The 13,341-nt window shown below is 33.2% G+C and overlaps 1 protein-coding gene across 4 annotated transcripts in view; it reads left to right on the top strand.

Moving 5' to 3' along the window:
• Nucleotides 1-13,341, top strand: part of LOC145668012 (uncharacterized) — a 167,584-nt gene that overhangs the window by 94,168 nt on the left and 60,075 nt on the right. For all 4 annotated transcript variants that reach the window (XM_081735467.1, XM_081735468.1, XM_081735466.1 and 1 more), the window contains exons 13-15: nt 3,660-3,773; nt 11,560-11,661; nt 12,268-12,369. In XM_081735467.1, the coding sequence (XP_081591593.1) occupies nt 3,660-3,773; nt 11,560-11,661; nt 12,268-12,369 (318 nt within the window). The remainder of the gene's footprint in view (nt 1-3,659; nt 3,774-11,559; nt 11,662-12,267; nt 12,370-13,341) is intronic.

The raw sequence follows: 13,341 nt of genomic DNA, 5'->3' as shown, positions 1-13,341 counted from the left end.
ATGAAATAATAACTAATTAACTACAGGGTGTCCAATATACAATGCAACCCGGAGTTTGGGATAGTAGAACTTTTGAACCTGAAGCGGTAACAAATAATGGTTATACCAAAATAAAGCTTTGTTCATGTACATATTTTTAAACTAGGAAGCAATGATTAAAGTACACTAGGAACCATACAGTGTTGCCAAATGTAGCCGAGGGTGTAAATCAATTTTTTTGCAAAACATGTAAATTGGAATTCATACGTATGGATGTTATGTTTTTAATTTTCAGTTTGTTTAGTTGGAGTAGCTTGGAAACTATGGGGCAGAAAAAAGCATTTTTCATTTTCACCGATAACTAATCGGATGTGACCTCTGTAAGGAGGAACTAGGAAAATCGTAGTTTTCATAAATTAACATTCTGAATTGGCAACCCTGCTGATGTTTCAGTGCATCGAAAGGTGTGTTAAAGATCTGCTGAAAACAATGAAAAAGAAACTTTAAAATTACTATGATAAAACTTTTACTTACATGCACCCGGCAACACTGCTATTCACTTCTATGGGGCTACCTAAAACAAAAGGTATACAAGAACAATTCTCGAACTATTCAAGACCTGGAATCGAACATTCGCAGTGCCATTGAGAATATTAAGACTTCTACTCTTCGTAAAGTTCCTGCCAACATGCTGAAACGTGTGAACCAGTGTTTGAATCAAAACAGGGGGCACTTCCAGCATCTGCTGTAGAGCTGATAACTCATTGCGTGGTGGTGGCAGTATTGCCGGGTGCATGTAAGTAAAAGTTTTATCATGATAATTTCAAAGTTTCTTTTTCATTGTTTTCAGGAATTGAATAATGTAGACAAATCCTTAACACACCTTTTGATGCACTGAAACGTCAGCAATGTTGCCAATTCAGAGTGTTACTTTATGGAAACTACGATTTTCCTAGTTCCTTCTTACAGAGGCCTCACCCAATTAGTTATCGGTAGAAGTGAAAAAATCTTTTTTTCTGTCCCGTAGTTTCTAAGCTACTCCAACTAAACAAACTGAAAATTTACGACAGAACATCCATACGTATGAGTTATGAGTCAATTTACATGTTTTGCAAAAAAATTGATTTATACCTTCGGCTACATTTGGCAACACTATGTGGTTCCCAATGTACTTTAATCATTGCTTCCTAGTTTAAAAATATATGCATGAACAAAGCTTTATTTTGGTATAACCATTAATTGTGTATCGCTTCAAGTTCAAAAGTTATACTGTCCCGAACTCCAGGTTGCGTTGTATATTGGACACCCTGTAACTCTATGGCGTATGGAACCAGAAGGTTCAATGTCGCATTCACAAAAGCTCTCCCCTGACTTCTGTCCTTGACCAACTGGATCTCGCTTCTACTTTGTATTCCTATTTTATGGGAGATCGATCTTAATACTATCCTCTCACAAGCGCCTAGGTCTTCCTAATGGTCGTTTTCCGATTGATCTTCCAGTTAAGGCTTTGAAAGCGTTCCTACTTTCTTCCATTCTAGCTACATGACCTTCCCACCTGGTTCTCCTAGATTTGATGACCCTAACAACGTTTGGTGAACGTTTGGTGAACCGTATGTAGTTCGTCGTTATGAAGTTTCCGCTATTCCCCATTCCCCTTTCCTCTTGGGTCTGCATATTCAAGTAAACAAAATTTAGAAAATAATTGTTTATATATTTGGGCCATGCAGTCCATCAGGAAGTTTTAGAGATGGTTTTGTGTTAACAGGACAAGGTTTCCGTAATAATTTCCATTTATTTTGTTGATTCGTAGTTTTTTTAGCATGATGAGAGAAGTATGCAATTTTTTCTTGACGGGCTACTGTTGTTCGTAGAAACAGATTTCAACCAGAAACAATTGATTTTAAATATTCTACTAGTTAGGTCTATTTATTTAACAGTATCACTGCACAAAATGTTACTAATTTTACAGTTAGTAATAATACTAGTAATGTTACTCTTATTTGTAATTCATGTGCAGTGGCGTATTTACGATTTTGTTTCTAGGGGGGGGTTGCCTGAAAATGCGAAAATTCTGCAAGATATTTCATATACTTCACTATAGTAAGTAAGATTTCGGAGGGGGGTGGGCTTAAGCCCAAAATCCCCGCCTAAATACGCCACTGTTCATGTGTGTAATGAGGGTACGGTAAATAAAGGCAGAAAGCTTGATTGTAGTGCGATGGGTGTTTGGTTAGATCTCATTTAATGTGATCATGTGGTCCATGGGTTTCTTCGGACTTTTCCCATTTTATTCCAATATTCTCATTTTATCAATTCTTTCAGTCAAGGGCATAACTGTGTTGCATTAAATTTAAAATACTATTTTTATTCTTTTCCGTTATTTGTATTACATTCGTGTGGCTGTTTATCTTCTAATGCCGTTATATAAATATATTACTTTCAATATTATCTATTATTTCCATTCCCTTTCTTTAAGCAACAGATATGTTCATTATTATTTTGTACTAGCAGGATACCCGTGCTTCGCACAGAGAGAATACGTTTCAACGGCATCAGAAGTATCACTATCGTCTCAGCGACCTCGAAAACTATGGATTCGGCACTAATGTCGGTTATTTTCAATCATTTGTATATATATATATATATATATATATATATATATATATATATATATATATATATAATATGTGTATGTATGTACATTTCTTCCTCCTCCTCCCGTTGTGGGGCTGAATTTGGATTTAAACGGCATCGGAAGTGCCACTGTTCATCTCAGCGACCCAGAAAACTTTGGATTCGAACTAATATCAATCATTTTCGATCATTTTTAAACATCTTCTCCTTCCCCTCCTCTAAGTTGCACCGTCAAAGTGATATGATAGAAACCATCCCAGGCCCGAACCTCATGTATGTTGAAAATTTCATCGAGATCGGTCGGGTAGTTCAATAGTTATGAAGTCACAAACATAAGCACTTCCAATATTATTTATCTACTTTTTTTTATTTTTTTATTTTATTTTATTTTATTTTTTTTTTATATAAAGCAACAGGTATGTTGGTAACTATAAATGATATCTGGGATGCAATGCCTCCGTGATAGTGCATTTATCTATGCTATGTGGTGTTCCTGGATCGATGCATCTCTTGCCACAAGTGTTTTGTGATGAACAAACACCGTGGTTGTGGGTTTTCTCGAGGATCTTCTGCTTCCTGTCACTTTCCTCATTCCACTGTTTCGTTCCTTAGCCTCAGAGTGCAACTATACACTCATAATAAAAACAATTCCTGAAAACTAGCTTTCTTTTAGATTGTTTTAGAATAATACGCTCTGAAAACTTTTTAGTTGAACTCACTTTCTAACTGTTTACTGCGAGAGAAAAGATTGAAAATTTGTAGTTAATTTCAAACAGTTGAACTGATTTTATTTAAACGTCGTTGATCCATACGGGCACCAGGACTTAAACTGTAGCATACTTTTAATCTAGTCAAGGAAAACATTAATAAGCGTTAAACACGATTATCATTATCGGTAATCAATCTAAGTATGCATTAGCTTTTTAATTTTTTTTATACCTCCATAACTTTTAAAGGTAAGGAAAAAATACACTAAATATATGTTTTACCCAACCATGAAGTTATTAAGCAACTTTTTTCTTACTATTATTATTTTACATTTTTAGTGAAGGTGCTGTCGGATATTCACAAGATGTCGTCTCACAGCCGTACTCTACAGTGAGTTCAACGCCAAACCCACAGAAAATGAGGGTGGATCTTGGGCTTACTTTCAACTTAAAGTAAGTGGCTTATAAATACGAATTTTAAATGTTAGGGTTTAAGTAGCGACATTATAATATATAGAAAGAAGTTACTAGGGGTCAGTAGTTCCTGTTTGTCTTTCAGAGAATAAGTTAATAGAATACGAATTAAAATCTTAGAGAAGAGAGTAATTGGTTTTGCTTTTAGAAGGAAAAAAAAAAAAAAAGATGTAAAATAAAATAAAATACCGAAATTTTAGCTTTAGTTTACCTTCATAAGCTGATTAAGTATCGATACATCTTGATAGTCATTGGTTATACAAGGACCTCAGAAATTTCACTATTTGAAATATTGTTTCATGGAAATTCCTATTTCACTTTTGTACAGGCATCGGCTCTTTTAGCCGTAGACTCAGACATTGAAAACAGGAGAGAAGATATATTGCAGATTTATGATTTGTTAAGAGTGTTAATGGAGAGAATTTTTCAGAACGTGACATAACCCAAATTGTGAGTTCTACCATCATAGACAGGGAGATATTGCAGCACTGCTTCTTTCCAGTCAGTTTTTTCCGCTTTCTAGGTATCTTCATTTATCTGTGCTTTTGTAATCTGTGTCCAATTCTCAAAGAAAGGCTTAAAAACTTAAAAGAAATGGTATCAGAAGCAGGATTTCGTTTGTTAAGAAATGTGAATGTGCTATGAATATATATTTCAGAGGAGCTCGTGCGAACCATTAAAAGAAGTTGAAAATATATATATCAGACGCATATTTAAATAGTTAGAAACTCACGTAAAAACACGTGTTAAGAATACTATTGACAACTATTAAATGTTTCATTGAACCATCTTCTGTATCGGTGAGAGAGGAAAAAAAAACCTGCCAACTTATTGCTAATGGAGAACTATATGCAGATGAACTGTATAAATACAGGTATGACTATAAATGGAATGTACAGCCAGAAACAATATAAAGTGTAGGTTGGAAGTATAAGAAATGATAACTCCAACCTATACTTAATATTGTTCCTGACCATACAATAATGGAAATGAAAGTTCATGATTTTTCGCTTATATGTATAGATACGTTACCAGTTGTTAACATCGAAATGCAATGCTTAACAATAGAAGCAAAAATCTATTACCCGTTTATTTATTAATCGTGACCTATAGTGACCTATACACTTAAGTTATGTATCGGAAATTTGTAGTGGTTTTTGTAACTGTTATCTCTTTCAAAAGTGGATACTCTTTGCACAAGTGCAAATTTAATCACATGTTTTATATATACACATGTTTTATATATCACATGTGATTATATATTTAGTTAGTTACTTACTTACTTACTATTTAACTTCAAGAAATTCTGAACTTGCTATTTCATCTAAATATAGTTTTCAAGGATTCATTCATTTCATCTGCGTATAGTTTTCTATTACCTATGATTTGTAAACTTTTATCTCTGAAGGTGATGAAGATGTAAGTGTTCGTTGAATGTGAGTTGTGTTTTCCAACAGTATTAATATTATGATGAGTTTTTAAGTACGCTTTCTAAGCTTATTTTGTTTAGTAGTAGAGAGAAATCAACTGTCTATCTACTAGAAATGATAGAACTCAACCCGTTCCGGTTTTAGCGTTGATCACTGAAGATCAAGAATGGTAATAAAGAACTAAAAGCGATTTCCTGGAATCGATATATCGTTCTAAGAATATACTGTGTATGTCATCTCCATTTTCAACTCTGTCTTAAAACTGGAAGTGATGAAAACCTATTACAACTTCCGTTTTAATATTGATCTACATAGAACAGAAACGATAAGAGATACTGAGAAGCTTTTTCTTTGTTCCTTTTTTGCTTCTTTCTTTCTTTTCTTTTTTTTTAATTAATCGTATTAGCGTTCTGGAAATATATATCAGCATCTCAACTCTAATCTAACTGGAAGTGGCAGATATCAACCTCTTCAGGTTTTAACGTTCATTGCTATAGAGTGAAAGCGTACTACATAATGAGAAGTGGCTTTCTGTAATGAGTTAGGCGTAACGATGCATAATTTCATGAAATTTTCAAAATTGAAGTTTCATAAAAAAAAAAAAAGTTTTTCGTTTTTATGATTTTTTATTACAGATATGACACTAGTATTGTGGAAATAAAAATAACAGCTAATATAGTCTCTCTCTCTCTCTCTTTTTTTTTTTTTTTTTTTTCATTCATTAAAGTAGGCTAAGTTACCAACAAGAAGTATAACGTATAGAAGTGTACGTTTCTTCTTCAGACATTGAGTGCATTTGTCCTTGAATTTCCTTCTTTCTTTCCGTCACTGAATATCCACTTGTTCCTCCTGTTGGCTCATTTTGGTTACGACTCAGACTTGGTCCATTCCTCTTACAAAAGGAAGATGGCTTTTCATCTCTAACAGATCTTTTTAAATAGTGATGTGTGCTTCAGGTTATGCTTTACAAAAGTCATTTTAGCAGCACGTTCATTTGTTAATCGGTCGCGTTTCTTCGTATCGATGTTCCCATATGTGCTAAAGTTGCTTTCACATGAAGTAGATGTGGCAGGAAGGTCAAGAACTTTGCTTGCAACTTTTGTGAGCTCACAACAAGGCATCAAGTTAAGCGAGACACCTTTGACGCAGTAGACCATAGATATTCCTTCGACCAGACATTTTCTTTCATTCTGTATTGTGCAAATTGAGCCAGAACTTCTGTCTCATCAACATCTGAATAAAGCCTTGAAATCTGACTCAGATATTCTAGAGCGTCCGATTCTTCTTCGGTGGTTAAGTTCTTGCCTCTGTAACTTGGAGCCATAATATTCGCTAACAAAGATTTGCCTACCGTCCTCGAAGAACTGCATTATGTTTTGCTCTTCCGTTTTAAGAACAGGAGCGCTTGAAACTGTGTTCTGGATTTTCTTCCTCAGGTCGGAAAATATTTCATACATTTTGCATATCTGAGGTTTGTCATTTTCGATTCTAGTGATCCAGTTTGCTATTGGAACAAGTAAACTATGAAAATTGCTTATTTTGTCCCAGAAGACATCTTGGAGAATGGGGGCCTTGGTTGTTTTCGATAGCAGTTTTTCTGCCTTTTCATAAATACACAAACTTCTTAGTGCTGATTTGTTATGCAGCAGTCTGTCCAAAGAAATTTCTTGCGAATCCCATCGACTGGCAGCTGTAGTATGTGTAATTTTGTTCCCGTTTGTTTTTCCCTGAACATTGCATCCACTACTGCACTGCCGTTGATCTCGTTTATCACACTTTTTGTTTGGCCAGTGAGGTGCTTCAGACTGCCTATTTTTACAATGTCCTGTATAAGCAAGTTCAGACCATGTGCCACACAACCATAAGTTGTGACATGTTCTTCCAATTTTCTCCATGCTGCTTTCATATTTGCTGCGTTATCAGTTACTATGCCAATGAACTTTTCAGGCCCGACTTGTTCCGTGACATCAGTTATGGTTTTAGCAATGTATGGAGCATCGTGTTTCGCAGTTTTAGTTGGAAGGGATTTATAAAAGACTGGCTCGGGCGTGATTACAACAAAGTTAATGATACTTTCTCTTCTTATGTTTTTCCGCTCATGACACATTATTCTAAGTGATGAAGCGCTTTCTATCGTAGAATCACACTGTGACTTTATTCGAGTACGCTCTATGTCCAGGAGTAACTTTGTGAAAATCGACTGGGCATTTTCCATGTTGGTCGCAAATTTTGAAATATTTCATTTTGAAATATTTCACTTGAAATATTTCATGCTCACAACTCTAGTTAGGCGTCCCGAGAACAAGTGTCATCTCCACTCTAGTCCTCTTCTACGAGTTCTAGTTTTAAATTATTATTATTATTATTATTATTATTATTATTATTATTATTATTATTATTATTATTATTATTATTTAGACAGAGCTCCTTCGTCGCTAAGCGGTTAGCGTACGCGCCTTTGGCGTAGAAGATCCGGGTTCGATTTCTGGCGGGAGCTCATGTGTTTCGGATTCCACGTTAATCAGTAGGTACCGTCTCATATAGCTTCGCTGCTAAAAGAGACGTTGAACTCAGAATCAACTCAACTCAACATTTTTAGACACTTTCACGCTATTACTAAATCTTAAATAAAATAAAAATCGGTTGCCTTGGTAGCACTAACGTTTTTGAGTCAGGTGGAGGGATGCATTGTTAGGAGGAGATTTGAAGCGACATGAAATTAAATTTGTACTCCCGCCTCCAATTTTCTCTCAACTACATTCGCAGTTAGAAAAATTAATGAAAAGATGAACAGAATAAAATTTAAAAAAGAAAATAATTGAATGGATTAAAAATTAATGTTAGAAAAAAGTAACAATTAAAATTCAAATTGGTTTCAAAATAAATCTCTTAAAATTAAAAACGAGAATTTCCAATATCATGGAATGTGCATTGTCATGATTTGTAAGAGTAATGCATAATTTAATGGATAATATTAAAAGCTTTCGAAAAATTATGAAGTTACTGTTTTCACACAAAACTGATAATTAATAAAAATAAAATTCCATGAAATTTGAAAACAGATTAGCAACTAAAATTATGCATTTTTAACTTATCTTTTTACATATATATCTGTTAGTTATCTACTTCTACAAGGAACATTATTTTTAGCTTATCTATCTATCTATCTATCTAATCATACCAAAGGAACACGTGTAATCATCGTAGGAGTAGTAGTGATTTCGATGTTACAAACTCTCGCAACTACCCTTACAATACGTCCAGTTTAATTATACCTAATATTTTATAATTAATGTTAAAATTAAAAAAGAAATTACGTATTACGTAATGACTGTATGCTACACTAAACATACATTTTATGTTTCACAAAGTGTATATTTTCAATGCAGCTCACTATGTGGAGACAGTTATCAGGTTTAACCCATCTGTTACATACATTCTTAGTTGTGTGTGTATTTTTGTTACTGATGCAAAGCGGAAATTTATTTGCTATTTTTCTGGAAAATATTCAGTTCATAATGGAAGATACTTGAATTAGAATTACAATTAGTATTGTTATATGACCGTGCAATTTTTACTTCCACTTCTATTTAACTCGTCCAATCCTGAAGATTAATCCTTTATTCAGTGTATATAATAAAGTGTACGATGTATTTTCTTACATACCTCAAGTGTGACGAAAAGTAATTTGTTTTGTTTATTGAATTCATTCACAAAAAGTTTATTTCTCTACAAACAAGAGGGACCTTTCTTTTATGAAAAAAGAGTTGTAACTCGAATACAAATTTCTTGTGAGACAATAGACGATATTAGCCCATATTAAATTATATACTGTTGAGTTGACTTAGAGTTTAACGTCCCTTTCAGCCACGGGGCTATATGAGACGGGAGCTACTGATTAACGTGGAGTCCGAACCACATGAGCTCTCATCGGAAATCAAACTCGGGTCTTGTGCATCCATGAAAAGCTCTATATATAACCTTCAGATGGCTTAGGTCAGCCCATAATAACCTTTTAATCTAAATAGGAAAAGGATTATAGGCAAAGAGATCAGTTATTCACGATATGAAAGTACTTTTGCCCATTTAGTAAGGAGTAGCCTTTGGGACCACGGGAAAACTAAAATAAAACGAATACGTATCGTGAGGGAAACTGGTTCAAATACTTTCAACAAACCTGTTCTCTCCATGCGTAAAACGATATTTCAGTTAATTAAATTATAAAATTCAGTGATGTTTCACATAAATCCTGGTTATGCTATTACCATTTTTCTTTGTATGGTGGCCGTTTACGTGTATTTTTCATGTTAATTCGAAACGAAGATCTTAAGAAATCATTTGACTACTAAATAAATTATAGAACCACATTCAAATGTGTTTAAATGTGTATCCATTCAAACAGCAGACCCTAATACGTATTATGCATTTAGTTTTTCAGTTAGCCACTTTCAAAAGCACTCTTAATTCTTATCATACGAAATAATTGCCTTGCTGTCAATTATTACTCAACTATGAGTATTCGTGTTTTATGTCATTATTAGAAACAATTCACAAAATTCAATTAACGTAATTAACACAATTACCGTGAAAGAACATATTTGTATTTGTAATTAATTGGAATTATTTTCCAAAGATGTCATAATAGTTTGTTTCTTCTGCTGTATTTTGTTTTTACAGTATATTACGTAAAAACATTCATTGCTCAACGGAGTTTTTGCACATCTTATCGCTTTTTGAATCTCTTGTCATAAACTGAAAATGTATCCCAAAAGTCGAAGATGAAATAAATATGGAGAGGAAAACAAATATCGATTTGTGATTTGTTCCTAATTTGTTTTGTTAAAAACTTAGACATTGTCAGATTTTCAATATAAAAATGCAAGTGCGACAGAGACTGATTTGTGTGTTTTAATAATTGTTACATCCCATATCGTGTGAAAACCTTATACCAAGTATGAATTATCGATATTCGCTGTCTTCTCTGTTAGTAGTCAATATTAAGAAATATTGAAGCGCTTATCTCTGAAAATCACATTTGCATATTCAGATCCTGATAACACCAGTATCGAAGTTCTACAAAACACGGACTGTAGGTCCTAGATCAGACATTTGTAGTTCCCAAGCTGAAATTTCATGGTATTGAAATATTAGGTTATATAAAAACAGTTTATTCTACTGCCTCGAAATAGTATTTTTGAACGCGTACAATTTCATTCAAACATAAAAGGTATTATGCTAACACTGTTCGTATATTTCGTGTATGTACCTATTTTCGTTTAAAGATGTATTTTGAGAATACTAGCGATAGATTTTCAGATAATACTAACCTTGAAAAGTTGTTGATACTCTCTTAAGAATATACTTATTGCCATTGAACTTAATCTTCAGTTCTAAAAGCGTTCCCAAGGTTTAAAAATAAAATAAATCAGTAAACATATGAAGAAAGAACGGAGAAAGAACTATTATATATTCATAAGAGCCTGACTTACTAAAAATAATATAAAATTTACCATTTTTCTTTTGCTTGTTTTTCGTAAGTGAAAGGAGATAATAAAATGCAACTTACCACAATCATAGATAATGTTATTCTACAACAGAAAATATGAACTTAAAGAATTTTCAGTGGTGTCATCCATGGAAATTACAGTGTTGCCATAACAATTCACCCAAAATGTAAGTTATGGCAGCAACCAGAGGAACGAATTCAACTGCATTTGATTACGTATCGTGTTGTTTTGGTATCCTGTGAACTACTTTTTATATAACATTACTATTTAATTTAATATCTGTATGTTAAAACTATTTTCTTTATTACAAACTAATACAACTATTATTTAAAATGTAGTTCACAGGATACCAAAACATGATACGTAATGAAATGCAGTTGAATTTGTTCCTCTGGTCGCTGCCTTAACTTAGAGTTTGGGGGAATTTTTGTTCTAGCAATACTGCAATTTCTATAGATGGTAACACTGACAATTCTTCACGTTCATATTTTCTATTATAGAATAACATTATTTATAATTGTGGTAAATTACATTTCATTATCTCCTTTCACTTACGAAAACAAAGCAAAAGAAAAGTGGTAAATTTTATATTATTTTTAGCATGTCAGGCTCTTAATGCAAGTTCAGATTAGTAACAAAGAAAATATTGATAAGTAAGATGTTTGTATTTACGTGTATGCTGTCCCAGGTCTCTTGATTTTTATCGTCTTGACAATACGTAGAGCGAAAATTGGCCATGGAAATGTAATTAGTTAAATTTAGCTTTAGAACTCGTTATTGTATAATGCTGAGCTTATATAGAATGTTACTTACTCATTTTTCTAATAGTGAAAAGTCGTTCGAACCGCTTGGCAATGAAAGTATACAATTCGGACAACCTCGACGAGGTGCATATTCGCAAGATAACCAAGGAACCAGAGGAAATTATAGGTAAGTGTTGTCAGATGATACACTATTAAGCAAAATATGGGAAATACAATATACGTATTTTTTTATCATTAGATTTTCAAGACATAAACAGGTTGTATAACCATAACAGATACAGGATTATCACAAAAATCTTGCCACTTAGAAACACCCATATCTGACATTTGATGATACTCCAATACATAAAATTGGCATTTTGGGGGAATTTTTGTTCTAGCAACATTGCAATTTCTATAGATGGTAACACTGACAATTCTTCACGTTCATATTTTCTATTATAGAATAACATTATTTATAATTGTGGTAAATTACATTTCATTATCTCCTTTCACTTACGAAAACAAAGCAAAAGAAAAGTGGTAAATTTTATATTATTTTTAGCATGTCAGGCTCTTAATGCAGGTTCAGATTAGTAACAAAGAAAATATTGGTAAGTAAGATGTTTGTATTTACGTGTATGCTGTCCCAGATCTCTTGATTTTTATCGTCTTGACAATACGTAGAGCGAAAATTGGCCATGGAAATGTAATTAGTTAAATTTAGCTTTAGAACTCGTTATTGTATAATGCTGAGCTTATATAGAATGTTACTTACTCATTTTTCTAATAGTGAAAAGTCGTTCGAACCGCTTGGCAATGAAAGTATACAATTCGGACAACCTCGACGAGGTGCATATTCGCAAGATAACCAAGGATCCAGAGGAAATTACAGGTAAGTGTTGTCAGATGATACACTGTTAAGCAAAATATGCGAAATACAATATACGTATGTTTTTTTAATTATTAGATTTTCAAGACATTGGCAACAATGAAAAAAAAAAAAAAAACTCAGGTTTCAGTGGTTGGTAAAACTGCCACGTAGTTCATAGTTTTCCACTACGAGCGATATGAGAAGATGGTTGCTAATAAAGACAGAACATGTTGTGCTCTCTATTTTCACCTTCACCTTTCGTTATTTATTTGCAACGTAATTTTTGAACAAAGTTTGACGAAAATCAATCCAGTGGACACAGAATTTATAGATTATACTTCGATTTTAATGAAAAGGGTTGCATCTCTAAACGAAAATGATTCGGCTGTCTACTTATACATTAAACGCATAGCAGTATACGTTAAACAATGAAGTATATATATATATATATATATATATATATATATATATATATATATATATATATATATATATATATATATATATATATATATATATATATATATAATATATGTGTGTTGTGTGTGTGTGTGCGCGTGCGTGCGTGCAATTTTCACATTAAGTCCAACGTCAGAGCTAGTAAAGAACTGAACACTTCACAGTCGACTAGTCGACTATGGAAAATCATTAGTTTGCGTTTCCGATTTTTATACTCACCGATTGCAATTGTTGCAGATCCTAAAACCTGTCGACAAAGTAAAGTAACTTACTTTCTGTAACAGTATGCAAACTAATGAAAACCAACGGTTTCATGGAATCATTAGAATTCAGCGACTAAGTCACTTTCCATCTGTCAGGTAGAGTGAACAAACGTGAAGTCCAATAATCAAAGTTTGATACTTGGACGTTTGCCGCAGATGAAACGTGGCATCCTAAGTTTAATCTTCCAACAGAACAAAATACCTCCTAGTTTCACAAAGAAATCAGAAGTACTTAATACGAAATTACCAATTAGAATTGGCCATGTTGGTT

Source organism: Thermobia domestica, chromosome 13 (assembly GCF_964235325.1).
Source record: "Thermobia domestica chromosome 13, izTheDome1.hap1.1, whole genome shotgun sequence".
Taxonomy (NCBI): Eukaryota; Metazoa; Arthropoda; class Insecta; order Zygentoma; family Lepismatidae; genus Thermobia; species Thermobia domestica.
The sequence above is the reverse complement of the archived record's forward strand: the minus strand, read 5'-3'. Positions and strand labels throughout refer to the sequence as shown.